This window comes from Dendropsophus ebraccatus, chromosome 10 (genome assembly GCF_027789765.1).
Source record: "Dendropsophus ebraccatus isolate aDenEbr1 chromosome 10, aDenEbr1.pat, whole genome shotgun sequence".
NCBI classification, from domain to species: Eukaryota; Metazoa; Chordata; class Amphibia; order Anura; family Hylidae; genus Dendropsophus; species Dendropsophus ebraccatus.
In genome coordinates this window covers 72659113-72686575 of record NC_091463.1, presented here as the reverse complement: position 1 = coordinate 72686575, position 27463 = coordinate 72659113, and the positions used below count along the sequence as shown (strand labels likewise).

Below are 27463 nucleotides of genomic sequence, written 5' to 3'. Positions count from 1 at the left end.
TGAGTCACACTTCACCATTTAGCAAGTGACCGGTTGAGCCTCACATTGGGGCTGCACCACACCTGCAGCGAATTTCCCCTGAAAATAAAACTTACACTGATCCTACAGGTATGACTCAACACATTTCCTCTAAATAGTTAGATTCCTCAGGGAAAAAGTAGTAGGAAAATATGTGAGTTGTAAATAATTGGGATATAAACCTCTCCATTAGACACTGGCAAAATTGTGTGATTTCTGATACAGTGGTACAGTGGTGTCATAACAGAGGGACCAGGCACAATGGAAACTGTGACCCAATGAGTCTGCTGCTACCTCTGTATGTGCCAGGTACTGCACTTCACCCAGCTTCTGTAGGTACATAGAGTTCAGTTGGGCTCCTATATGCCCAGATATGTAGACTTATAGTCCGAGAGAGGCCTCTGCTAGTGTAGGACCAACTCTTTGAGGTCACCTTAACATGGTGAGTTGGTACATTCTGTTTGATCAAATGGTTTGCTAAGAACCTCATTTAAAAAAAAAAAAAAATAAAAAAAAAAACTAAAATTGTATATGGCACTTACAGTTTGCTGCAGCAATTTTTTTTTATTTTGAGGTACTATCCATAGCAGCAGCAAATCTCACAGAAAACCTCTCCTGCTCTGGACAGTTCCTGACATGGACAGAGGTGGCAGCAGAGAGCACTTTGTCAGACTGGAAATATTATACCACTTCCTGCAGGACATACAGCAGCTGATAAGTACTGGAACACCTCAGAAGTTTTAATATAAGTAAACTACAAATCTCTGGCACTTTCTGGCACAATTATCCCTTTTAATAGCCCTGATACAGTCAGATTCTCTGAATCTCACATTATGTTTAATTTTGAAAAGGTTGTTCTACTTTTCACGTGTTTCCATTGTTCGAGTCAAATATGAGTCTCAAGTCTCCTTGTAATGTGCCATACCAGACTGCCTAGTCAGAATGCCTAGAGAGCAGAACACTAAGGGGGGCATCTATCAAAGTTACGCCAGGAACGTATGTCTGGGAGAAGGCACCGATTCACCCCTTCTCCCTGGTATAGGCCGGCCAGATCCCCCCCTTGCCTGATGGGCGGGCAGCGGGCCTCCTCCCACACCTCATTTATCATGATTTACGTCTGTTGGCTGGGGTAAATCAAGGTCCAGATCTACACCTGGCGCACCGGGCGCACGGCTAGCTGGATCCACTAAGAAGCGTGTGCCTCTTAGTGAATTTGGCCGGGGGAAAGGGGGTGGGGCCTAATTTAATAAATCTTGATAAATGATTGCATCTCCGCATCCATTGAAATTCAACCTTCGCAAAGGATTAGCAAAGGATATCGCCGCTGATCCGGAAGGGCTGATCATGACAGGTACACTTTAAGAAAGGTACATGCTGTACAAACAACGGCCGTTGCATCATGATAATTAATTCCGGCCGTAGGTAGCATTAAAAAAAGTCAGTTCACAGCAAGGAGTATTTGCTAGAGTATCGAGTAATTTCGCATGATACTTGAGTGAACACTATACTCGATAGAACGTGCTCGCTGACCCCTAATTTGCATGCATGTCCCTCTGCATCATTCTGACAAAAGAGTCAGGTCCGATTCTCTAGATCAGTGAGAGTTCCAGTAGTCGGATGTGCACTGATTAGCTTTTTCTCTGTTATCCTATGGATTGGGGATAACAAGCTGAGATGGGAATGTCCATTTAACTCCATGGAAGAAAAATCTAGTTACACCTTTCCCTATAATATACTTTGTGGCCTATAATATTTATGGTACTCATGTTTCAATTTTTTTTTGCTTCTTTCTCTTCTGCATCCACAGTGGTTTCCTAGCTCTCAAGCATCCCTGAGGTGGTGCAAGTTTTCCATAGATTTTCCATACAACAGCCTCTTACATATTTACAAGTCTTTATTCTTGTATTGTATTACTATTATCTGTACAGGAGGTTTTAGGCATAATTTGCCATAACAAAGTGACCTGTGCAATATTACGAGTTTTTTTTTTTTTTTTTTACATCAAGCTACAAATCAAGGTTACTTTGTATTATTCACCTGAGGAATTGAACATGTTTTCTGTGGACAGTCCAAAAAAAAAAGTGAATGTATAGAAGAAATCTATCAGATTCAGTCTTTCTGAAATGAAGAATTATCAAATCCTGTAACGTCTGGAATCTCGACCTCGTTTTCTTTCTTGGAAGCATCATCCTTCATATGTTGATACCTCTCACCGCGGTTTTTTGCCAGTCGAGGACCCCAGTTTTCAGTCGGTCTACAACATATTGCTATGCGCTATAAAGGCAAAATATTAAAAACATGAAATTCTAGATGTAGCATATACACAATATATAGTTTATAAATGATAAGTATATATAAACAAAGTGATCAAAAATAACATGTGCAAAAAGCATAATCAAAAGAAACACTATTAGGCTATGTTCACACTGCGTAAAAGTACGGCCGTTGCCATCCGCAACAATGGCCGTACTTTATGCAGTGTTGAACATTGCCTATTCCTCTATGGGATCCCGGCCGGAGCGTATACACATCATATACGCTCCGTCTGGGATCCCGTGCGGCGCCGCAAATAATTGACATGTCAATTCAATGACAATGACAATTCAATTCAATGAATAGCAGCCGTGATGTGTGATGTGGGAGGTTCTGATGCGGGCGCGCTGATGCACCTGCATCAGAACCCTGTGGCCGGAAAGATCATCCGGCCGCTACTTAAGTACCACGTCACGGAACGGCAGGTTGTTCACAGCGTGTGAACATAGCCTAATAATGGACTAGTCGTAAAATGTCACTTAATATGTTAGAAATACTGACCTGAAAAATGTTACCAGGAGCTTGAATGACTTTTACAATAGCTATAATGGGAATCCATATTAGACAAAATACAACCATAAGGAAGCCGAGTATGATTGACCATTTAGGATATACTACACCACCATATGTTGCAGCCTCATAGGTGACCAACGACCAGACTAAAATAACCTATAAAATAAAAAGTATATTAAAAAAATACAATTTGAATGTATGTCCTGTAATTACACATATGTACACAGAGACATGTCAGATACTTTTATTAGTCGGGCCTGAGTGTTCAGACAGTAACCGATCAGGAGAACAAGTGGGAAGAGAGGCACATGGCATCTCTGCCTCTATGTGAGCTACACTGCTTCAAAGACTTAGGCTAGGTTCACACTGCGTTTTTGCAATCCGTTTTTTTCATCCTTTTTTTTTGCAAAAAACTGATGCATTTGTGTGCATCCGTTTTGATCCCATTGACTTCCATTGTAAAAAAAAAAAAAAGGGATCAAAACGGATCCGTTTTTTTTGACGGACAAAAAAAGTAGCTGACACTACTTTTGTGTCCGTTAAAAAAACTGATCCGTTTTGATCTGTTTTGCAAAAAAACGGATTGCAAAAACGGTGTGAACCTAGCCTTACATCACATGTCTGTCTCGGTTACATGTCTCAGAGCAGACTTCTCTGAACACTGAAACCCGACAGATAAAAACTTTTTATTTGTCTCTATGACGTATCAAAAGTTTTTGGGTGACAGTGCCCACCCCAGCTGTGGAAGAAGTGGGCTACCTTGTGCTTCTCCTGTTGAGATCTAGAGATTCGCCAGGGCCTGAACATTCAAATTCTGAGTGATCAAAACTTTTTGCATGTTTAACATGTCCAAAGTTGTGGTAAATGCTGGTGTTTTATGGTGTTTTTTTTTTTTTTTTTTAATTATTTATTATACCCACTGTTTGTGTCAGTATGTTTACAACAATACCCAATGAATACAACTTTTATCTTGTTTTACCACCTTTAAAAAATTTAGGGACACATTTACCATCTGCACAATTTTTGCTGTGCTTGCACATTTTTTTGGTGCTGCACATAAACTCCCAGACCTTCCTCAAAATGTATCATTAGGCGTACAAGCCTTGATGAATCTTGTATATTCAAAGAAAAACAGATACTGATTTCACGTAGCAAAATAATCTTTATTAAATACACTTTTTAAAACAATTCATATATATTTATAAAAAAGAGAGATGACCAAACATTAGAAAAGAGAACGGCGGCTGTCCTGTAGGTATTCCTATTGTAACCACATCACATATGCTGGGATCCCTTGACCTACAACTTGCATCACAAACCAGGGGGATAAATACTGAAATCTCCTGCAATAGGGTATTATATTACTAGTATTACAGAATAAAGTGCTAGTGCATCTAATCCATATACCGACCTACAGCTAGTTAATTAGTCTCCTATCCACCCTTCACCTAGATATTACCACCCAGGTGGTACCACTCTAGGTGAAGGGTGGATAGGAGACTAATTAACTAGCTGTAGGTCGGTATATGGATTAGATGCACTAGCACTTTATTCTGTAATACTAGTAATATAATACCCTATTGCAGGAGATTTCAGTATTTATCCCCCTGGTTTGTGATGCAAGTTGTAGGTCAAGGGATCCCAGCATATGTGATGTGGTTACAATAGGAATACCTACAGGACAGCCGCCGTTCTCTTTTCTAATGTTTGGTCATCTCTCTTTTTTATAAATATATATGAATTGTTTTAAAAAGTGTATTTAATAAAGATTATTTTGCTACGTGAAATCAGTATCTGTTTTTCTTTGAATATAGTTTGTAATAACTGTAGTAGCAGTTCAACGACTTTCTGCATTAAACCCAGATTGACCGGCACAATCATCGTACTTCATTATAGGTATTGCAGATAGACAAAACCGCGAACTTGATGAATCTTGTGCAATTTCTTTTGCATAATTTTATGGCTAACAAAACTTTGCTAAAAAACATGAAAATTCTGGTTAAGAAAGTAGCTGACTTGAAACCATGCCTCCGAATGAAAAACATTAAAATAAGTACAGTCGGCATAAACTGCTCGAAAATAGCACAAATGGCGTGCAAAATGTTGCTTAAAATTTTACGATGTGCCATCCACTCAATTCCAACATTGTGTGAACAGAGCCTTTCTGTGTTTTTAATCCACTCCTGGTTTTGGTAGCTATGAGGACCTGACATGAGGACCAAATACTGCCTGAAATATACCGTGTGTGAACCCAGCCTAAAATAAAATAAATATGGTGAGCGTCAAGACTGGCCTTGGGACCCCCACTGGGCTCCGGGATCCCTAGAGTGTACACGTCACTACACAGCTGTTGGACTGGCTGCTCAGACAGTCAGTGATTGGGGTGGAACGCCGCTTCAGTCACTGATTGGCTAAGCGGCCAGTCCATCAGCCGGGACAGGCATTTTCCTCAGAGTTGTTAAGTCATCACAACTCGAGAGGGGAAATGAGTTACGGGCTCGGGGAGAGGTAAGTGCCTACTAGTTATCAAATTCCCCCCTGCTGGCTGCTGGATTTTCAAAATCCCTGGACATCTCCTTTAAATAGAGTTTAGTTGTGCAGACTGACACTTTCTGTATTGAAAATATTCTAGTGGCGCCCTCTTGTGTCTGATATTGCACTGATTCGTTTGAATTTATTTATTTTTTTTAAATGAAGTAGCTCTTTCTATAGGATAGCCAATTATCACATATACAGATTGTAACTGAAACTTACAGCTAACAATACAGGGGACACAAAATACCAGCAGATTCTCCACCATAGCCAGAAGATCCAGTGCTTCTTTCCAATCATCATCTCTATGTCCATGATGACCCTATTGCCCCCTGTGGGAATTAAACAAGCAATTGCATCAACACATCAGCACAACAAACACTAATCCATAGAAGCCAAAGCAGTGTAAAGAGTACAATACAAACACATTGGGGGAGATTTATCGAACATGGTGTAAAGTGAAACTGGCTCAGTTGCCCCTAGCAACCAATCAGATTCCACCTTTCATTCCTCACAGACTCGTTAGAAAATAAAAGGTGGAATCTGATTGGTTGCTAGGGGCAACTTAGCCAATTTCCCTTTACACCATGTTCGATAAATCTCCCCTATTGAGTGGGAATGAACAATTTCTTGGTAGATAATCTGGCTAATGTCCAAGTTACCGACTACCTTTATCCCCCCAAAAATTGCAGTGCTGGCTTCTTATTTCATTGGAAATTATGTAAATTAAAATGTGACATATATCAGACCAGGCCACTTTAATTCGTGGTCCATTTACTCTACGTTCTGATACCTATCATAGCCAGCATAATAGTAGCTAGTTAGGTGGGATGGGACAAGATGGGTTAGCCTTTGCTCTGCGCAGGCACCCATGAACGTTCAGCCATAGGGACATCAGAAGTGATAACTATTGGTCAAACTAACCTTGTGTCAGCAGTTATTAAAAGTATAAGGCTAGCTTTACGAAAGGAATTATGTCAGGAAAAAAAACCTCCATTACGGTTATATATGATTCATTGTTTTGGAGGTTTACCATATATCCAGATGACTGCTATCAATTCCAGGACTGCCGCGAACAGCAAAGCCCATCCTCCACAGAAAGAGTCAATGAGGTTTACCCAGTATATGCCTGCCTGTATAAAGGAGAAGAGAGTTAAATACAAACCGCTGCACATATGAGCCACATCAGTCTGGTTTATTAATATGGATTAAAGGCAATGTACCATCATAGTACCTGCTCTGCACCGGTACGGGGGTCCCGGTGGTACAGTCCTTTTTTCAAAATGCTGCCTGGTTCACGCACTCTGCACCCTTTATTGCTTGAGCACCGGCCTGGCTTGGAGAACTGGGGGGGCAGGTCCAGTGCCCTCCCGGAGTGAGGTTTTATTGTCACACCGGGAGGCACTACGTCTGCTCCCAGTGCTCCAAGTCGGTACTCAAGCTAAAAATTTCAATGAGCACGGGAACCGTCCAGCATTTTAAAAAAGAGACCAAGCCACCGGGATCCCTGTGCTGGCCCTGAGAAAAGAAAAATCAGGACCATTGATTGTACATTCGCTTTAAATTCTACTCATGATTAATAACAACAATAAGCTTCTATCTTTTCATATGCCCCACTACTTGTTACTGGTGTCCCATTTGGAGCCTTTACATATTAGTTTCCTTTGGCAATTTTAAGAAACTTGAGTAGACAATTTCATTGCATTAAGAGCTTGTTGATAGTTCCAGTGTCATCATCCTGTCATAGTATACATTAACTAAACACTGTGTAGTATTTACTGTTTCTCCAAAAATAAGACAGGGTCTTATATCATTTTTTTCTCCCAAAGGGTCTTATTTTTGGAGAAATAAGGTATGCTCCTACACTGTAGCCCCACTCTCTACAAAAGTCAGACACCATACTGTATGTCCCTCTGTTGTTAGGCTCCTATATTGGATACATCCCTCCTCTGCAGGTAGTCCCCATACTTTATACCTCCCTTCCCCCCTCTAGTTGGCCCATGTACCTTCTGTTCCCTCCTCAATGCCCCCTTCTGTGCATAGGGGGCACTGTGATAGACCATAGCCCCACAAGTTGCTTCCTTTAAATCCATAGGGGAATCCGGCTAGATGTCTTTGTGACTATGGCCTCATGTCTGATGTTACATTTACTATTTACCTGAGAAACACAAGGCAGCCCAAGGAGAAATAACACAGCACATATTGCTGCCGTAAGGGGAATCCTCATTTTCTTCATGAATACTGGAAACACGTCTTGTATTGTTGTGGTAAGTGTTTCTACAAAGATGAAAAATACGCTTATAAGCCATGCAACACAATCATTTGACCCTATACTGTCCACTGCCAATCTTTTAGTAATGGAGATCTCTGGACATCTCTCTGGACATCTCTCGTATCTCTGGAAATCTCTCTGGGATCTCTCGTAGACCCCCAAGACCTTATCTCTCTGTCTTAGGGTCCTATTACACCGCCAGATAATAAATAGTAAACGAGCGCCGTTCTGCTAGTCTGGCACTCGTTTACTGAGCTATTACACAGGCGACTATCCGGCAGCAAGGGCTGCATGGACATCATTAGTGATGTCTATGCAGCCCTTTTCTTTAGAGTAAAATAATAAAATATTAACTTACCGTACCGTACCATGTTCCCTGGTGTCATTGGAGGCCTTTCTCGCCGTCTGTAGCTCTGCCTTCTGTTGCGGTTACTACACCAACAGGGTGTGGCCCCTCAGCCAATCCCTGGCTGGTGATTGGCCGAGCGGCCGGCAACCTGTCTCGGCCAGGGGCCGCGGCCAGTCAGTGCAAGGACTGTAACAGAAAGCAGAGCTGCAGACATCAGAGAAGGCCTCAGAGGACACCGGGGAACGTGGTAAGATAAGTTAATACTTTATTATTTTATACTACAATCATCAGCCGTCAGCTATCACACATATTGATGTGCGCCCGATGCCAGATGATTTTAGGTTTGGGCCTAAAGAAACAATCAGCAGATGATTGTTTTACCGGCTGCTCGTTCTCTCTATTACATCGAGCAATAATCGGCTGAATCAGCCTGATTTGGTTAATTATCGCTTTTCCCCACTCCTCCTGACCTAAGTTTTCACTTTCCTTCCTTAGGCTATGTTCACACACCATGGTTGGACAACCATCATTTTGAGTCCAAATAACGGACGTTATTTCCTGATGACTGCTGTTATTAGCCCCATACATTAACATATTAGGAATATTTGCACCAGGGAGGGCAATATAAATTATGTTCAGCATACCTATTAGTGCAAACTGTGAGTCAAGTCCCAAAGCCAGCAGCATGCAAAAGAACAGAATAGACCAGAGAGGAGAAATCGGCAATTTCGCCAATGCATCAGGGTAAGCAATGAAGGCCAACCCGAATCCTACAGGAAATAGAATTCATTTGAAGTCATAAAGTTAACAAGTACTACTACTATTAATATAATGACTTTATTCTGTGAGCAACAGTATCAGGGCTATTTAATATTTTTATGTTCAAAATCTAGAAAACTAGTATAATCATCTCAACACATTATGGGTATGTTCACACAAAACATGCAGAATTTCGCAACGCAGAATGCTGCCTGCTTCAGTGTGTCAATGGGATGGCTCGAACGCTTTCGCTGCTCTCCACTCAAAGAATTGACATGACAATTCTGCTTTTTTTACTCAGTGTGAACGGGCCCTATAAAGGTAACATGCAGTTGAATTCTAAATATTTTACTTCAACAAATTGTATATCACTAGAACTAAGGCTAAGCCTATGCTCCCAACGTCTTTTAAAGACTGGTGAGTGCCATATCTTCTTTCTTCCTATTTCTGGATCGAAGTATGTGCATATATATACAACATCCTGCATTGCGATACAGTGATTTAGTATTCTGCTCCCACCTTGTCTCCGTTCAGTGGTGGCGGACTGGTGTATATTGTTTTTGTTTTTGTTGTTTATAATGTATATAGGCATTCATAACAATAATTAACAAAATGATCACCTTAAAGCAGAGAAAATTGTTATGTTCATGCCTGTTCAGACATTGGCATGGTCTTCGGCTCGTGGTATGCGGCTGAGAATGCACTCTTAGGGCCCTATTCCACTGGACGATTATCGTTTGCATAATCGTTAACGATTAACGATCTCAAACGACCGCTATTGCGAAAGACCTGAAGACATTCACTCATTTCCATGGAACGATAATCGTTACTTATGTTCGTATTTGCGATTGTTTTTTCTTCGATATTTCTTTGCTATTGCGTTCGTATCTACTGCGAACCACCGAAAGACGTCTTATTCAATGCGAACGATTTGCGAACATTTTGCGAACGAGCAACAATAAAAATAGGTCCAGGTCTTATGAAGCAATCAACGATTTCTCGTTCGGTCGTTAATCGTTAACTGCATTTCAACCGAACGATTATCGTTTATATTTGAACGATTAAACGATAATCTGAACGATAATCGTCCGGTGGAATAGGGCCCTTAGTCATGGTTGCCTATTTGTATTCTATGTTCCATTTGTACTTCTCTGAACACTGTCTGAACACAGGTCTACTACTTCTGCTTTGCTGATTGAATTCTTACCACACCCATCTCTTCCTTGCTAGTTCTCTATGGACACTTAACAGTTAAGCTCTGTCTTGCTGAGGTGATTGACATCTGGTTTCTCCATTCACCTTTGCTGTTTCTGTGTGTTTCTGGTCCAATCATTTCCTGGACTGGGTCCCTGATCTCCTATAATGCGTATTAGTGCCCTGATATCCATGCTGGCTATTAGACTAGTTTTCTAACATGCAAGCCTCTCCATATCTTTTCCTGCATTGTTACCTGCTTTTCCCTGACTTTGGCTCTGTCACCTGACTATTCTCTTGGATCTTATTATTGTACCTTTCTGCAGACAACCCAGGTCCGTTAACTACCCTTTGTATGTAAGTTTGTCTTGTCCTTGTTCCATGTTATCACATTGGGACTGTCTCTGTGGTTACAGTCACCTAGAACTGTTTAGGCAAGTAAGCAGGGCCAGCTGAAGGGACAGATTACGGATCACTGTCTGTGTCCTCCCCCGTCCCTTCTCAGGCTGTACACTACCTACTGTCATGTCAGAAATATTATGTATAACCTATTTTTATTAAACATTTTTCATATTTAACGATTATTTTTCACACCATATTAAAGTTGAACAATAATAAAGCTATATGATATCACGAAAGTACAAATATACAGCTCGTCATAGTAGAAAAAGCAGAGAAAATATTACATCATTAAGTGGTTTACCTTCATCCACCACATCGGAAACCTTTTTTCCTGATACCCTAGCCATATGTCCAAGGATGGAAAAGATAGAGAATCCTGCAAGGATACTGGTCAGACAGTTGATTACGGAGACCACTATAGAATCCCAGTAAGCATTGTTATTAAATTTATTATACGATGAAAGAGCGATCAGCCCTCCCCAGGCTGTGTTCAGAGAGTAAAATATCTGGGTAGCAGCATCTCTCCAGACCTAGAATGAGAAGAAACCAATGGGCTTAATGACCGTCCTTCTAAAGTTTAGGAAGAAAGCAGTTGAAGGGCAGTCACACAGAGCTGTCATACAGTCGTCATTGTATCTAAGAATAATAAAAAAAAAATACATACCTCCCCATTGCTAAGCTTCGATATATCAGATTGTTGTCCAATATAATATTCAATGCCATCTATGGCACCCTCCAAAGTGGCCCCTCGAACAAGAAGGATAATAAGGACAATATATGGGAATACCGCTGTAATATATACCACCTAGAGGAGAAAAAAATCAGATTGAACTGCAGATTACAGTATATCGAGCCTGGTTTGATGGGTCTTCCAATATGACATGTACATTATATGTTTCTGCTTGGCATATGTTGAATTATTTATATCATTAAATGATGATTGTACCATGGTTGGCAGACTGGTAAAATGGGGTGCGGGTGTATATCTGCATAGATAGGTATGGGTCCCATTGATTTACTGACCTGAACATAGTCAACTAGTGACTGCAGTCATTTCAATAGGGATGAGCGAATTTACAGTAATGGCAAAGCAAAGCACTCCACTAGTCTCAGAGGTAGGATTGTCAGTCGGCTGCCTTTGCACTCAGTGCCACTCCGCTCTGCTCCTGGTGCCAGAAAATGCTGGATCAAATCCAATGATTGGATCCAGCTTTTCCAGGTACCCAGAGCGGAGCAGCAAAGAGCAGCACCGAGTTCAAAAGCAGCCGGCTGACAATCCTACCTCCGAGACTAGTGGAGTGCTTTGCTATTACTATAAATTCGCTCTTCCCTAGTTTACATGTATTCGCTCAAAAGCGTAGTGTGATGCACTTTCCACTCAATACAGTCAAGTCAATACAAATGTACATTTGGAAAGCGTTCCAAGAGTTGCCGACAGTTGACAACATTCAGGTCAATAAGTCAATGGGACCATTGCCAATCCATGCATGTATACAGTACATTGGCACCCCCGGCTTTCCATTTTGATAGTTTACTGACATATATACTGACATATATTTGCCACAGATGGCACAATGTGAACAAGTCCTAATAAATGCCTCTCAGTTAATTCCAGTAATCTAGGCTGGCATATTTACTGTGTACCTTCATACATAATACGATTTTAGTAGCCAAAATGTTACTTGAGATATTGTTAACAGCAGAGAATATAGGTTTGAATATTATTTTTTTTTATAGTTCAGTTTTAGTAGTACAAATGTACCCGCTGACCATCATCAATTGAAGTCATGGATGCATTTGGTTGGACCCAAGCTTTAAAGTCAGGAGCTCAAGTTGGTGCACAATGTATCTGTTATAGGTCAATTACATATAGCGGCAGTTCAAGGGAACTTTGGTGTGACTGTCAAAAAATATGTTCAATGGAATAAATAAAAGCTGACACCATCACACAACATAAAAAGTAAAATTATGTTTCCGCACTTTATGTACAGGCAGAACACAGCTATAGTGCTGCAGAGGGTACAGTAGGACTTGGGTACTGATGCCTAAAGGGTCCTTGTGCAATACCAAAAGACACACACATAGGGGGAAATTTACTGGTGTAACTGGTGTAAAATAGAATTGTCTCAGTTGCCCCTAGCAACCAATCAGATTCCACTTTCCATTCCTCACAGATTCTTTGAAAAATGAAAGGTGGAATCTGATTGATCTGGTTGCTAGGGGCAACTGAGCCAGCTCTACTTTACATCAGTTTAATAAATCTCCTCCATAGTGTATTTGAGCCCAGGAGCATCAAGTTTCTTCTCCATACACATTTTTTACAAGCTTGTACATACCCCAAGGGGGAGATTTATCAAACTGGTGTAAAGTAGAACTGGCTTATTTGCCCCTAGCAACCAATCAGATTCCACTTTTAATTCCTCACAGATTTTTTGCAAAATGGAAGGCGGAATCTGATTGGTTGCTAGGGGCAACCGGGCCAATTCTGCTTTACACCAGTCTGATAAATCTCCCCCTTGGGGTATGTACTTGAGTCCAGATTTAGATGTCTTCCCCATAGGTCAGTTTGACATCTCATTGATATCACAGTCTACTTTCACCATCACTTTTGCACCATAACTTATGGTGCGTTCACACCTACAGGATCTGCAGCTGATTTTCTGCAGCAGATTTCATTTAAATAACTGAACACAGCATCAAATCTGCTGCAGATCTGCTGCAGATCCTGTAGGTGTGAACGCACCCTTACAAAGAATTGTGCAAGTACTAGTACATGTCCAGCAGCTTCTGGCCTACAGTGAATTTGTTTTGCCCCAGCATGCTCACAGTAGTGTCAGCTGTCGACAGTGTTTAAGTGCAAAATAACTAGACAATGTCAATTATAAGATACTAAAGTAAAGCTGGGCTTAGAGCTCCCATTATATAGCTTTAGTCTGTAGATAATTATGACCTCTTATAAGTGCAGTGTGAGAAGAGCCTTATCTGACAATGCTTCTTCTCCTTCTAACTTCTAGTGTACAGACAATAAAAAAATATAGAGCAGTGGAGCAATATATTGAGCGTTCTCTAGGTCATTGTTAGTGATGAGCGAATAGTGAAATATTCAAATATTTGATATTCGTACGAATATCTCCCCGATATTCGAATATTCGATTGAATATTCAATCCCATTAATGTCTATGGGAACAAATATTCGCTTATTGAAAAACATCTATTTGACCACTTGGAGGAAAAAAACAGAAGTAGGGGGATTTGAACGCTTATCGAATATTTATCGAATATTCGGCGAACTATTCGATAATATTCGATAGGTCGAATACCTTACTATTCCATTGAATATCTATTCGATCGAACAGTATTCGCTCATCAATAGTCATTGTATTATCCCTAAACAGCATCTTTAAATACTTTGTAAAGAGTTTTCCAGCATTAAAAAAAAATGGCCACTTTCTTCCAGAGACAGCACCACTCGTGTCTCCAGTTTGGGTGGGGTTGTGCAACTCAGTCCTATTGAAGTAAATGGAGCTTAATTACAAACCACACCTGAACTGGAAACAAGAGTCATGTTGTCTCTAGAAAAAAGTTGCCATGTTTTTCTAATGCTGGATTACCCCTTTAAATCTCATATAATTATTTTTGTGTTACACCGCCCTATTGTATTACATGGCAGCAGCACTTAGTAATATACACATTTACCTTTCCTGAAGATTTTATTCCCTTCACCAGGGCAGCAGCAGTTATGATCCATGCCAGAAGCAGGCAGAGGGCCAAGTGCCAAACCACCTGCCCTGTCTCGTCCATACCACTCGATCTCCTAAGAGCCACTTTGCTGAAATAATACAAAAAAAAATTAGTTATTAGAGCCAGTCTGTATGTCTACTGTATGACTGTATAGGCTGGGAACTTATATCACCACTCATCTTATACTGTACATAGTCATTGATATGAGTGTCTCTAGAGACATGGCATGTATTTCCTGGGGTACACGAACCACAAGTTGATAACCTAAGCTTGAGAAGATTCATGTAGTACAATCTATACATTTGAGCCCATCCTTGATTTACTTCTTTTACAGTATTTTGGGGTCTTCTATCGACCATTTTCACGCACAAAAATTGTGTTTAGCCTTAGTCCAGAAAAAATATTCATGCACTCCCGCATGAGCTATATGAAAACCGAATTCGAAGCTAAATCTGCTGCAGATCCTTAACTGTCATCTTCAGTGAAATTCCATACTCACAATGGGATTGTCATCCCGCTGCGTGTAAGTAAAAATCAGCCCCCTTAAACCCCCCCCACACACACAACCCTGGACAAAAATTACTGGGTCCACGCTCCGGCTTGCTTTGGGGGCTCCCGTATGACTTTTACATTGTCATACCAAGTACACGAGTATAGAATCTCGTTGAAAATGACAGTTAAGGATCCGCAGCGGATTTCGCTGCAAATTCGTAGCGTAAAATCTGCTGCGGATCCGATGTGTGTGAACCCACCCTTACTCCTAAAAGCATGGGAAATAAAGTTTCTGGAGTCATTGGTTTTTGGGTATAGGTACAACTTACAATGGAACTGGTAATCACTTTCATGCTGTCTGAAAATAAGTAATTGAGGTGGTCCAACAGGGAGAAATCTATCAATCAAGCTAAAAAGGGTGGAGAGAAGCTGCTGGGGACCACCCCATGACTTGTGGTTCAGCCAAAAGTGATGACAGGTTCCCTTTAATGCAAATTTTGTAACAGGGCCTCCATCTACTAATTGCCATTTATAATATTAATCTATTGATTTGCGCAAGACAGGCACCTGGACCCCCTCCGACACCAAGGCTCCAATGCCACTGCTGTGTGTACCTGCTACAGCTACACCAGTGTTTGTGGGTTAAAAAAACTAGATTTTAACTCTCTGAACTTTCAATGTTTTGAAAATATCTGGTTATCTAATTTGGACAATGCATATACTGTTTATTCATCCTCCATGTCACAGAGAGTCAAGTAGCCCCTATACACAAAAGATAGGCATGTATAAGCTTGGAAAATGAATTGAACGTAGTCACCAGTTGACTTTATTTTCCCGACTAAAAACAGTCGTCTTCATCCCACTTTGACATTTTGCCAACATGTCCATGCCTCAGAGGCCACCATTGTAATGTGAACCCAGCCTTAGCCTGCAACATTTCCATTAACTATTAAACTTGAAGATGAGAATACAATACTTACTCCCAATATTGTTTGCTGGGTAATTCAGTGGCGTTTCCAGCTGAGCAGGTGAGGTTGTTTTCGGTGACCCATGATATGTTCATTGTTACTGTAGTATTCTCCAGAGTCACATTGCACAACCCTAGAAATGAGATGTTACAGTCTTATCGGATGAAGGGGAATGAACCTTGTAATATGTTATTTTGTCATTGTACTAAAAAGCACTGTATGACACAATGCGACATTTATAGAAGAATGCATGTAGATATATATATCTAGATACAAGATAAGAAATACCGAGGCAGCATCACAGCATCACAAGGGTACAAAGCTGAGGACCCCCCCCAAAAAAATGCTAAGACAAATATCCTCAGTGCCGTCTCCTTGTTTACTGAACACATGACCGCATCTGCCCGTCGATGGGGGTGTTAGCACCTGGACCCTGATTGATCAAAACTTATTACATGTCAAAAGTTTTGTGAAATGACAATTATAATGGGCATCATCATTAAATCCTGCTGTCAGAGTCTCTTTAAGCAGGGTTCCCCATGGTATATTTAGGGGTCCATAAAGTCAGCATCCATATTTAAATGCATCTTATGGCTAGGTTCAGACTATGTAACTGTGCGGCTGTATTTGAGGCTGTAATTATGCGGCGGTATTTTTGGTGGTTCATGCGTACGCTGGAAAGTATAGGATATACGGCTGCACAGTGCACACTATGTATGAATCTATGGCCCTATCGTAAACGGACCCGTAAAAAATGAACAAGACCATTGTTTGCGGCTGGAAATGCGGCCGTGGATTGACAGGCGGTCCGTACGGAGTACTTCAAAAATAGCCGGCAATGATGCCGAATGCCGATGCCTCTAATAGTTAATATATTAAATTAATAAAACACATTTTCTTAGTAATAAAGTCCCTTTCGTTGTTCAATAATTTAATTCTAACGAATCCATCATTTTGCAATTAAATATACTGTTAAAATAAGTATATATATAAATAAATGTATATTTATATATATATTTATTTTTTGACAGTATATTTAATTGCACAATGATGGATTCGTTAGAATTAAATAATTGAACAACGAAACTGATTTTATTTCAACGAAAATGTGTTTTATTAATTAAATATTAATTAGTACAGGAAGCTCCATAAGCCGTTAATTCATATGGGTGCAGTCTGACATCAGTCTGGCCCCCAAGGGGTTAAGGGGGATGCAATACATCCTCCCTTAACCCCTTGGGGGCCAGACTGATGTCAGACTGCACCCATCCCAGCAAGGAAGGGGTTAACTGACCCCCCCTTCCTTGCTGGGAGGGGTGCAGTGCTGGGGAGGGGGTGGGGAGAGCTCTATACTCACCCCGATGTGTCCTCTTCGCTGGTCCGCAGCACAATGAAGTCACTGTGCTGCGGACCCGCTAATTATATGTGCGCTCAGCCGATCAGCCAATCAGCTGAGCGCACATATAATTCAAAATGTTTCTTCTAATAATGCTATTGTGATAACATAATTAGAAGAAACATTTGATGTTTTAATTAAAGTAAAGTGATGATTAGTACAGAATGCTCTTTTGCCGGCAATATGAATTAACGGCTTATGGAGCTTCCTGTACTAATTAATATTTAATTAATAAAACACATTTTCGTTGTAATAAAATCAGTTTCGTTGTTCAATAATTTAATTCTAACGAATCCATCATTGTGCAATTCAATATACTGTCAAAAAATAAATATATATATAAATATACATTTATTTATATATATATATTTATTTTAACAGTATATTTAATTGCAAAATGATGGATTTGTTAGAATTAAATTATTGAACAACGAAAGGGACTTTATTACAAAGAAAATGTGTTTTATTAATTCAATATATTAACCATGAGAGGCATCGGCATCGGCATACTGCAGAGGATCGCAAACCCCGGTAATAGCAATTCATGTAAACTGTTTCCCTGCTTTCCCAGATGCATCCAGAGGTGTTTGCATCACTTTCTTAAGATTTTATTTGTTATTTTTAGTTGAACCAGATTTCCAAGTAAATGACCGTATGTTTTCTGCCGCATGTCTATTTTTTCCCGCGGCCGGAGTTTCACCCGCACATTTACAGCCGCATAAAAAATACAGCCGCACAGTTACATAGTCTGAACCTAGCCTATTAATGGATTTGATCCCTTATAGATTATATATAGCTTTTTAGACCATTGTACAGTTCACATGCAGCATGCAGTAGATATAATCTCCAGAAGGAGTTGAGTAACTTTGTAAATACTCTGATTAACTTATCTTGTAATGACCTGAGTTTCATCATCTCGTAAATACAAACTCCATTCAGTTGTGTGCAAGTGTTCATATATCCAAGCAACCTCTTTAGCGTTTGACAAGAGCTTATTGCATTAATTTGCTTTCCGGGAATTAGGGTTATTCTAGCACTCTACAGTACCAGATGATCTTCTGAAGGGCAGCAGCTCCAACCAAATACTGGTCCTAATGGACGTTAAGCATAGGCGGAGGGTGGCCCATCAGAATTAAATGTAGTTTTTACACCGGATAAAGTAGGATATATAGTAATAAGCACTGTTAAAGAAGCTAAGCTGTTAGAGGTGTGCCTTCAGAATTATGAATGCAGCTCTGGATGAAAATAGATTATGACTAAACTACAAATTTCATGTAACTCAAGGTCACTACAGGGGAAATAGGTAATAAAATTTCCCTCAGCTTGGGCGGCTTGTCTATTTATTCTCAGAAAGCTCATTCCATCTACACTGTCATGCGGCGTATGTGAACACAAAATCGCTGGCAAATGTATCTTTGTCATTTTTTGCTATCTCAGCCAAGGAGGCTAAGAAAAGGAGGTGAGCTAAGATAGCATTCATACTGTTTTTATGTTCTGCATTAATCTCTATAAGCAATTAAGTTGTTATTCATAGAAATTGCCTAGGGAGACTAAAAAGTGTTGATAAATAAATCCATTGCATAATATAAACTCAAGTTACCCCTCTGTTCCCATTTTTCAAATAAAAAGTACTGTAAGTAAAGATAAACAACAAAAAAAAACCAAATAAAATAATTCTGTGTACTTAAGGGGTTAAAGGGATCAAGCCATCAGACTGACCCCTTTCAAAGAGAAACTAGCTGTGATGAGCTGATCACAATTTGTTTGGCTTCAGAACTCCCAAATCCGGAAATGTAGCATTCTATTTAGATACAGTATGTAGTATTATATTTATATTATACAGTGTTGAGTGAAATTCTAGTAAATGCTTCTAACTCATTTTCTTGGCCGTTGATGCTTATGAATAAATCAACAACTAAGTCATAAGGTTTGGGCTCAGTCACATTTACTAGAGTTCAAAATTTTTTCAAATCAGTTGGTGCCAGAAAGTGCCAGAGATTTGTAATTTACTTCCATTAAATCCTTCCCACAGAAGGACGTACCAGAGGGGCCTCGCCGCAACCTTGCTCTGAACTGGCACGATCCCGGGTGCTTTCTGCCGCACCCGCTAATTAGGAAAGCAAAATGCGGTTGTCAAACATTAAAAAGTCCTTAATAGCCCCCATCCCTGCTGTGTAGTGGCCAGATCCCCCCCCCCCCGCGCAATGCGATTGCAGAGGGGGGATCTGTTGTACTTGCCGGGCTGGGACTTAGCACCGGAATGGCGCTGATCCGAACTCTGTATCTTATGTATCTGGTCTGCAGCAGACCAGAGTAATAGAGCACTAATCTAATGGATAAGTGCTCTATTATATACACAGCATTGATGCCTATGAGAGATCAATGCTGTGAACAGAGAAGCCCCCCAGGGGGCTTGGAATTAATGTATATGTGGTAAAAAACGTTTTTCTACTAGTAAAAAATTCCTTCTGCTAATAAAAATTTGAATCATCCCCCTTTTCTTATTTTATAAATAAAAATGAATAAATAAACATGTTTGGTATCGCCAAAAATTGTGTTAAAAAAGTCATACATACGCAAATAAGGTACAGATAAAAAGAACAGATAATGGTGCCAAAAATGACACCTCACACATATTGTATAATATATTAACCCCCTCCCACCGCTGCACAGTAAATTAACGTTGCTATGCCCGAAACTGCAGCAACGTTAATTTACGATCCAGGATGACACAGGCACAGAAGCTGCACCTCTTTCAACTGCGACGGATTCCGGCTGTCAGTGATAGTCGGGGACCCGCCGCAACTGTCCTATCCAATAGCACAATTATTAGTAAATAGGTCTTCTTACCACTTAAGCTTTGGCATTTACTGTCGGCCCACTCAAAGCAGTCGGACCAGGGCAGATAACTTCGGAATGAGGAAAATAAATAAAAGAGACTGTAGGCTATAATCACATTGTAGTATATAGATACTAATGTAGATATCACCACCATGGTAACACCAACACCTAGAAATAGAAAAAAGATGTTACGTACTGTCTAAGCAGAACATATGTACATACAGTGGTACCTCTGTTCTCGAACTGTTCGAGAACTGAGCAGTAAGTTTCCATAGGGAACAATGTAAATCTCATCAATAGTTTTTTTTACACTCCATGGGTCAGGTGCAGTGTGCCCAGCCCACAGAGCGTAAAAACTAGCAGTAAGTAGAGGTGCATCTTGCACCACAACTTAGGGCCCTATTCCACCGGACGATTATCGTTCAGATTATCGTTAAATTGTTCGAATCTAAACGATAATCGTTCGGTTGGAATGCAGTTAACGATTAACGACCGAACGAGAAATCGTTGATCGCTTTATAAGACCTGGACCTATTTTTATCGTTGCTCGTTCGCAAAACGTTCGCAAATCGTTCGCATTGAGTAAGACATCGTTCGGTCGTTCGCAATAGATACGAACGCAATAGCGAGGAAATAGCGAAGCAAAAACGATTGCAATTACGATCATAAGTAATGATAATCGTTCCATGGAAATGAGTGAACGTTTTCAGGTCTTTCATAATAGCGGTCGTTTGAGATCGTTAATCGCTAACGATTATGCAAACGATAATCATCCGGTGGAATAGGGCCCTTACTGTAAAGAGCAGGGATTCCCGTCATAAAGATAGAAATCCCTGCTCTGTGTTTCCCAGAGAGTCAGCAGCAGGCAGCTGTTTAAATTTGCCACCCACTCCTTCTTCTCTCAGCTGCGGGGAACACCCTGTAAAGATTCCCCTCATAATAGTTGCATGTTAATGTGCTTTAATTTAAGTCAATAATTTGGTAAACACAATGGGGGACATTTATGAAATTCGGCGTTTTAAATTAGGCCCCGACACAGGTGTAGATTTCTGCGCCTGGATTCACTTTTTGTGAATCCGGCCTAACCTGCGCCTGCTGTTTGGTACAGGAGGGGGCCACATCTTCTCCCCACCTTACCAGACCCCCCTCCCCGCGCACCCATTGGGAAAATGGGGGATTCAGCAGGCATAAACCAGGGAGAAGGGGCAAATCTGCACCTTCTTCCTGGCATATGCCAGTGGAGCAGAATTCATAAATGTCCCCCAATGTGTACATAACAGGGCAGATCAGTGGTTATCATTGGTTTCCTTGGGGCACTGTAGACCTGGGTTCAAAGGCAACCAAGAAGTTTGTATGATCTCCAGTTTCCTCTTATACTCCCTGCTAACTACATAGTTTACCATAGAGTGTGCCTGACCACAACTGTACCTTATGGCTTTTAGAACACACCAACTCTATTTAAATCAGGGATAGGGAACCTTTGGCCCTCCAGCTGTTGCAAAACTGCAATTCCCATCATGCCTGCAAAGGCATAATGAGAATTGTAGTTTTGCAATAGCTGAAGGGCCAAAGGTTCCCTATTCCTTTAAATTTTAGAAAGTATTAATAAAAAAAGCCCCTTAGTCTATGTTGAGTGCCTTATTGTCCTTAGGTCACATGGCATTTTTTATACTCCTAAAACATAATATGCAAATTATACTGAGTAGCCTCACCTTGAAAGAGTGGTGCAATCCTCCATATTTCAATGGGGCCTAAACTGGCAAACTGTCCAAGAGAGCACTCGAGAAATAATAAAGGTAAACCAGCCAGCGCCAGCATGATCACATAAGGGATAAGAAATGCTCCTAAAGTGAGGAAACATATAAAGATTACTTTGAAGTAAATACAATTCACTCCCAAGGTATAAGAGGTGCTTGTGTATTTTAGCTAATGGGTCTGAACAAATTTGAAGGGGCTGGTCCCTTTATAGTAAAATAGTTCAGTGTAAAGTATTAGTAAGTGTACTGCACTGCACTTACAGCAACTCCCTGTGTACAGTACCTCATAGAGCTAAATCAGACTCCCCTCCTCCAGGCTGTGCTGCCCTGCTCTGTGGTGAGTCTGTCCATAAGATGGCTCACATGGAGGAGCATATGACTAAAGATGAGGGAACCTGACGAGGTTCGGGTTCTTATGAACCTGAACTCTCGGTGTCTGATTCCCGCTGTCTGCAGGCTCCGTGAAGAGGGTGGATACTGCCGGAGGACCGCCTGGAAAAGTGGGATACAGCCTATGGCTATGGCTGTATCCCAGTTTTCCAGGCGGTCCTCCGGCTGTATCCACCCTCTCCACGGAGCGGGCAGACAGCGGGAATCAGACGTCAAGAGTTCAGGTTCATACGAACCCTAACCTCGGCAGGTTCGCACATCTCTACATATGACCATGCCCAAACCCCAAGTGTCTAACATTGAGACTGTATATGCCTATGGAGGACCCTGGTGGGCGGGGAATAGTCAGCCATCTTATTTACAGACTCACCACAGAGCAGGGCAGCACAGCCTAGAGGAGGGGAATCTAATTTTAGCTGTATGAGGTAAGGGGAACTGTTGTCAGTAAGTGCTGTAAGGATACTTACTTAGGCTATGTTCACACAACGTATATTTTTGTAAATATGGCCGTGATTATTACGAGAATATACGTTACCTTTCCTTCTATGGGATCCCGGCCGGAGCGCATACACATAGTATACGCTTCGGCCAGGATCCCTAGCGGCGCCGCAAACAACTGACATGTCAGTTTTCTGCGGCCGCTATTCATTGAATAGCAGCCGCAGAAAACCATGTCAGTGCACACTGTCGCTCGCTCCATAGCGTGCAGTGGAGAGTTCTGATGCGGGTGTTCACGGATGCGCCCGCATCAGAACTGTGCAGCTGCAAAGGTCATCGGGCCGGTACTGCAGATTTTTTCCAGAGAGTGGCCGTTCCATGACCCGGCCGGGACACGGAACGGCCGGTCTCTTACATAGTCTGAACATAGCCTGATACTGTACACTGAGCAATTTTACTATAAAGTGACCAACCCCTTTAAATTTCAAATAAATGTAAACACTGCTATTCAGCTGTTTTCATGGGTCCCATAGAGAATGAATGGAAAGGCAGTGCAAAAACCTGCCACTTCATTCTAAAAGTACACTGGGGTCCCCATTCTTGAGATCACTATCAAGCTAGTTATCCCCAAGGTTATCATGGGAAGATGGGAAAACCCCTTTAAGCAAACGACCTGTCTGTTTTTAGCTTCCTGACTAGCTGTGGTGGATGCAACCAGACCAGAAGGGCTAAAGGGACTGCTTAATATGAGATGGGGCCTGTATCTATCAGAGATTTATGGCATATCCTGTGAATATGTCACAATTATTTAAATGGGAATACCAATATAAAAAGACATGTTTCATCAATCAAAGAATTTATCAAGGGATAAATTAAGGGATTTATGCAACTTGCAAAGTTGTCCCCCGTCCACTGGATAGGGGATAGCTATCAAATTGTGTGTGTTGGGGTCTTACTTCTGGGGCACCCTGCATCACGAGCAGCGTTCCTTTGTTCCTTCACACACTCATGTTTAGGGAAGCTGGGAGAGCTAATGACGGTGGACTGTCCCGGGCCAGGTGAGTATGTGTATGGGGGCTATTGTTGCTGGAGGTGCAGTATTGCCTCCAGCCACAAGAGAGCCTGGCAGACCCGGAAGCCAATAGCTTCTTTCTCTCTAAAGTCAGAGCACCGCAGCATTTAACTGTGAGCATTCATCACAAACGTACACAGTTAAAGGGCCAGGGGCCTGCAGGCCTCCTTGGTGCATTGGCACCATAGCAGTGGCATGGTCTGCCTTTACGGTAGCTACAACACTGGTTACAAAAATCTTTTGACATGTGAGAGAGTTTTGATTCTTCCGGGTATAAGTGTTCAGAACCTGACTGATTGTGAGAATGAGTGAGGAGAGGACCGCTCTGCTGTGCGCTCCCTTCCCCTGATGTGCTGTGCTGCGGTCCACTCCCTGCTCTGCTGTGTGATCTGCTCCCTGCACTGCTGTGCGGTCCACCCTACACTCTGCTGTGCGCTCCATTCCCTGCTCTGCTTTGTGGTCCACTCCCTGTTCTGCTGTACGCTCCGTTCAGCGCTCTGCTGCGCACCCTGCTCTCTGCGCTGCTGTGTGGTCCGATCCCTGCTCTGTGTCAGTGAGAAAACATGCTCCCTATGGACTTTTATTGTGAGTTTTTTTTTAAATCACACAACACAGACCTGGACTGATCGAAACGTTTGATATGTCTCTCTGACATGTCAAAAGTTTTTGTAACAACAGTAACACTTGAAAGCGTTTAACTTCTAAAAAAACCTTATTACTCTATCACTTTGTTGTATGGTCACGTCTAATGTAAAAAACCTTCTTACTCTATCACTTTGTTGTATGGTCACGTCTACTGTGCAGGAAATGCTTGTAGTCCAAATTCTCTTCCTGTTGCAATATAAATACAATAAGTACGTTTCTAATCCTTTCTGATTATTTCCCTTCCGTCTAGTTTTATGCTTTCCATTTATCACCTATTGTCCCCAGATGAATGGCCTCCTGTCACTATTGTACAGATCATATATTGCATAGAATAATAGTATGAACTGCTTAGTAGCTATGTAAATACATGTCCAGACAACCTATTGTGTTTGGGGGCCGATGTCGAGGGGTTGGGGTAGTTTGTGCATGACTGTCGCAGGCTCGGGGAGGAATGGCCGACAGCCAATTCTACTATTTTCACTGACATGAGGTTTAGCCCCACTCATACCCAGTAGTGGATTATAATAGGGGCGTTTCGGGCGGCAGCCCGGGGCCCTGAGCTCCTGGGGGGCCCATGACCACCCAAAAAGACTTATACTTTCAGTGGTGTATTGTCTCCTGGCTAGACTTCCGCCATGATTTGCAAAAAATCACAGTTTTTTTATGGCAATTTTGCACAAATCAGGACATCATGACATTATCTGTCGTGTACTATGAACGCTAGGCTATTGCCGCCATAGTTACAGTGGGGTGGGGGGGCCCAGGCTTGGTGAACAGCCTGGGGACTATGGTAAAGTTAATCCTCCCCTGCTCTTACCTGCTCACTGTCTGTATGTGTAATAGCACTAACAGCGAGCGGGAAATGAGGAACAAGCGAGCACTGATTTGACAAGTTTGCACTTGCTTGCTCCTCCGGATTGGGCTGTGTAATGAGGCCCTTAGAGTCCTTCTACACCAGCCAGTGATCGACAGACAAACAAGAAATCTCTCGTTCCTCGGCCAATTGCATGTTTTGTGGGGATATTGAAGACAGGAATGTAGGGATGACTGGAATGAAGTTAATAGATCTAGCAATCGGTTGTGCGGCCTGTCCGCTCAATTGATTGAGCCTTTTAAAGGCTTTGCAAATCAGTGCTGATCTTGCTGATCATTGCCACTTGTGGCGCCACATCGGCCCATGTTAGAGGGCCCTTAGACCTTTCTTTCTACATTACCTCAATAAAAAAAAATAGGCTGGTCTTAGTAAAAAAAAAAAAACTTTTACGTATCTTTCCACTTTACCTCCTCCATGCTTAAAAGCAAGGTACGGAAATCTCCAGACGTTCCCAAGTCCCACTGCATATCCCACCAAGGATAGGAGGTAGTCTGTTTTGCTGGACCAAAATTCCCGTTCTAGATTTTCTTCATTATTTTCCACACTCACTTCATTATTCTGGAAATACAATGTGAATACATTTAGGTTCTCATTTGTGGCAGTGGTTCAGCCCAGAAACACAAACACAACACAATGATCACAGCTTTCATGTTCATTCAAATCAATTGGTGATAAGAAAACAAAAGACCAAAATAAACATCTAAGAAAACACAATGACCCCGTAAATAGGCCATGTTACATTCATTACAATACACTACAGAAAATCAGGGAGAATACTGAAGCAGCCAGAGCCAGGTGTGAATTTGACCTAAATACACAAGGTAAATGGGCAGCATGAGTGGTAGAAACAATTAAAGGAACAATAGATACACTGTATAGTGGCAGCTATTAAAAGGGCATCTAATAAAGTGAATACAAAACCCAATGTATTTAAATGTTTTTAAGGTTCTCACTTCTCACTACTGGAAATATGTGACATAAGTGGTGATTATAGGATCAGGAAGTCTTCTGCGCTTTCTGTACTGGACCGCCATATAGAGACACTATAGTCAGACCAGAATAACTACTCCAACAATAGTAACATTACTGTAAAACAAAATAAAGGAGGCTGAAATGTCTAATCCCGTATAAATATATAAGCTTTTATAGAGACCAGACAGATGACACATCTAAGGGACATACACCTTTTAGGGGAATGGGGGTCTCCTAATGCAGACCTGCCAGCTGCATAGGCCTCTATAGTTAGTGGTCTTCTCTGTTATATTGGCTCTTTCTATAACATCCATATATTTGGAAAGAGTCAAGACCACTTCTCCATTGAAACCAATGACTTTTTATAATATACATACGTTAGGGGATCTCTATGCTCCTGATAGGTGGGAGCCCCATCTATAAACCATTAATGATTTCTTGACATGTGATATATCATGTACTTTTTCTTAAAAAATGATAACGATAATTCTTTATAATGTAACGACGTAAGAGCATCATTATAAAAATTGCCCTGAACCTGTATGTAATTACTCCTGCAGGTTCCAGGAAGATATTTGAGCTATCAGAAGATCATGGGAACCAGAACCTAGTAATGTTACTGAAAACGCATTCCTGTTTAGAATCGGCTGCTAACAGATAACAATAGATTGCAGTCAACATTACCTAATGTTGATAAAATAAGTTTGTAAATGTGATAATGAGATAAATGTGTAGGTGAACAAACTCTACCATATGTTTTTAGATGTGTCTTTTCTGCTGTAACTAAATCTCCCCTTGTTGGAAATTACAATGTGGGACATATCAGATTATTTTAGGGAGATACAAGGCACGTATTCAAGGAAGCATGTAATTATCGAATAAAAAAAATTACTTTGCAGAATAAATTAAAAACTAAAAAAAAAAAAAAAAATCACCACCACTAAAGGAGGGAGATGTTGGCAGGTCTCCACTATATAATGTTACTTACATTTGTTTGTGTAGAGTTCTTTCCCCGGCGTTTCATACATCTTGATAAAGCTGTATTCCCCATGTCCTGTATCGGAAGCTCTTTGTAGAAAGTCACTGATATAACCTGTGCGTAGGATTGTCATTGAATGGAGGGGGTGTAGGATGACACAGTACTTTATAATTAAAGAGGACAATGATCGACTCCCTGAGATTACTCAATAAAACTGCCACAGAACGCCCATCCTACAGTGTGCTGTAATTCACTATGCAAATACTGAAGTTGTATGACTGGTAGAGACAACCAGACCTGAAAACGAGACAGCTGCGGGGATGTAAATTTCTCCTACGTCAGCACAGGTGAAAGAAGGACGGCTAATGGATCCCGATGGCTGTCATTCCCACATTTTTAGGATCTTGATACTAAGCAAGAAAAAGTTACCAAAAATTAATATTCACATTTGCATTTGTCTTCTCTGCTTGCTGTCTTTTTGTCTGATCGAATCTTGCAACAGAAAAACGTAATTTAACCGATCCCTTTGATTTGAAGGGGCGTTCC

At 41.2% G+C, this 27463-nt stretch overlaps 1 protein-coding gene across 1 annotated transcript; it reads right to left on the bottom strand.

Annotated features, from left to right (window-relative positions):
• Window positions 1-1894: 1894 nt before the first annotated feature.
• Window positions 1895-27250, bottom strand: LOC138802866 (sodium- and chloride-dependent neutral and basic amino acid transporter B(0+)-like). The gene is made up of 14 exons (XM_069986574.1): window positions 26927-27250; window positions 25374-25524; window positions 21503-21634; window positions 19800-19958; window positions 15566-15686; window positions 14049-14181; window positions 11017-11157; window positions 10654-10882; window positions 8642-8767; window positions 7535-7653; window positions 6410-6509; window positions 5599-5708; window positions 2833-3000; window positions 1895-2292 (listed from the first exon to the last, which is right to left on the bottom strand). Exons 1-14 carry the CDS (start codon window positions 26987-26989, stop codon window positions 2128-2130), a joined length of 1917 nt encoding a protein of 638 aa, XP_069842675.1. The 5' UTR covers window positions 26990-27250; the 3' UTR covers window positions 1895-2127.
• Window positions 27251-27463: the final 213 nt, after the last annotated feature.

Excerpts from the sequence above, each read along its gene's own strand:
- LOC138802866 (XM_069986574.1), bottom strand. The coding sequence starts at position 26,989 with ATGGGGAATACAGCTTTATCAAGATGTATGAAACGCCGGGGAAAGAAC. Across the intron at positions 14,182-15,565 it reads CCCAGCAAACAATATTGGGA|CAAAGTGGCTCTTAGGAGAT; the intron begins GTAAGTATTGTA and ends GTATTATTTCAG. Across the intron at positions 2,293-2,832 it reads CTCCTGGTAACATTTTTCAG|CGCATAGCAATATGTTGTAG; the intron begins GTCAGTATTTCT and ends TTGCCTTTATAG.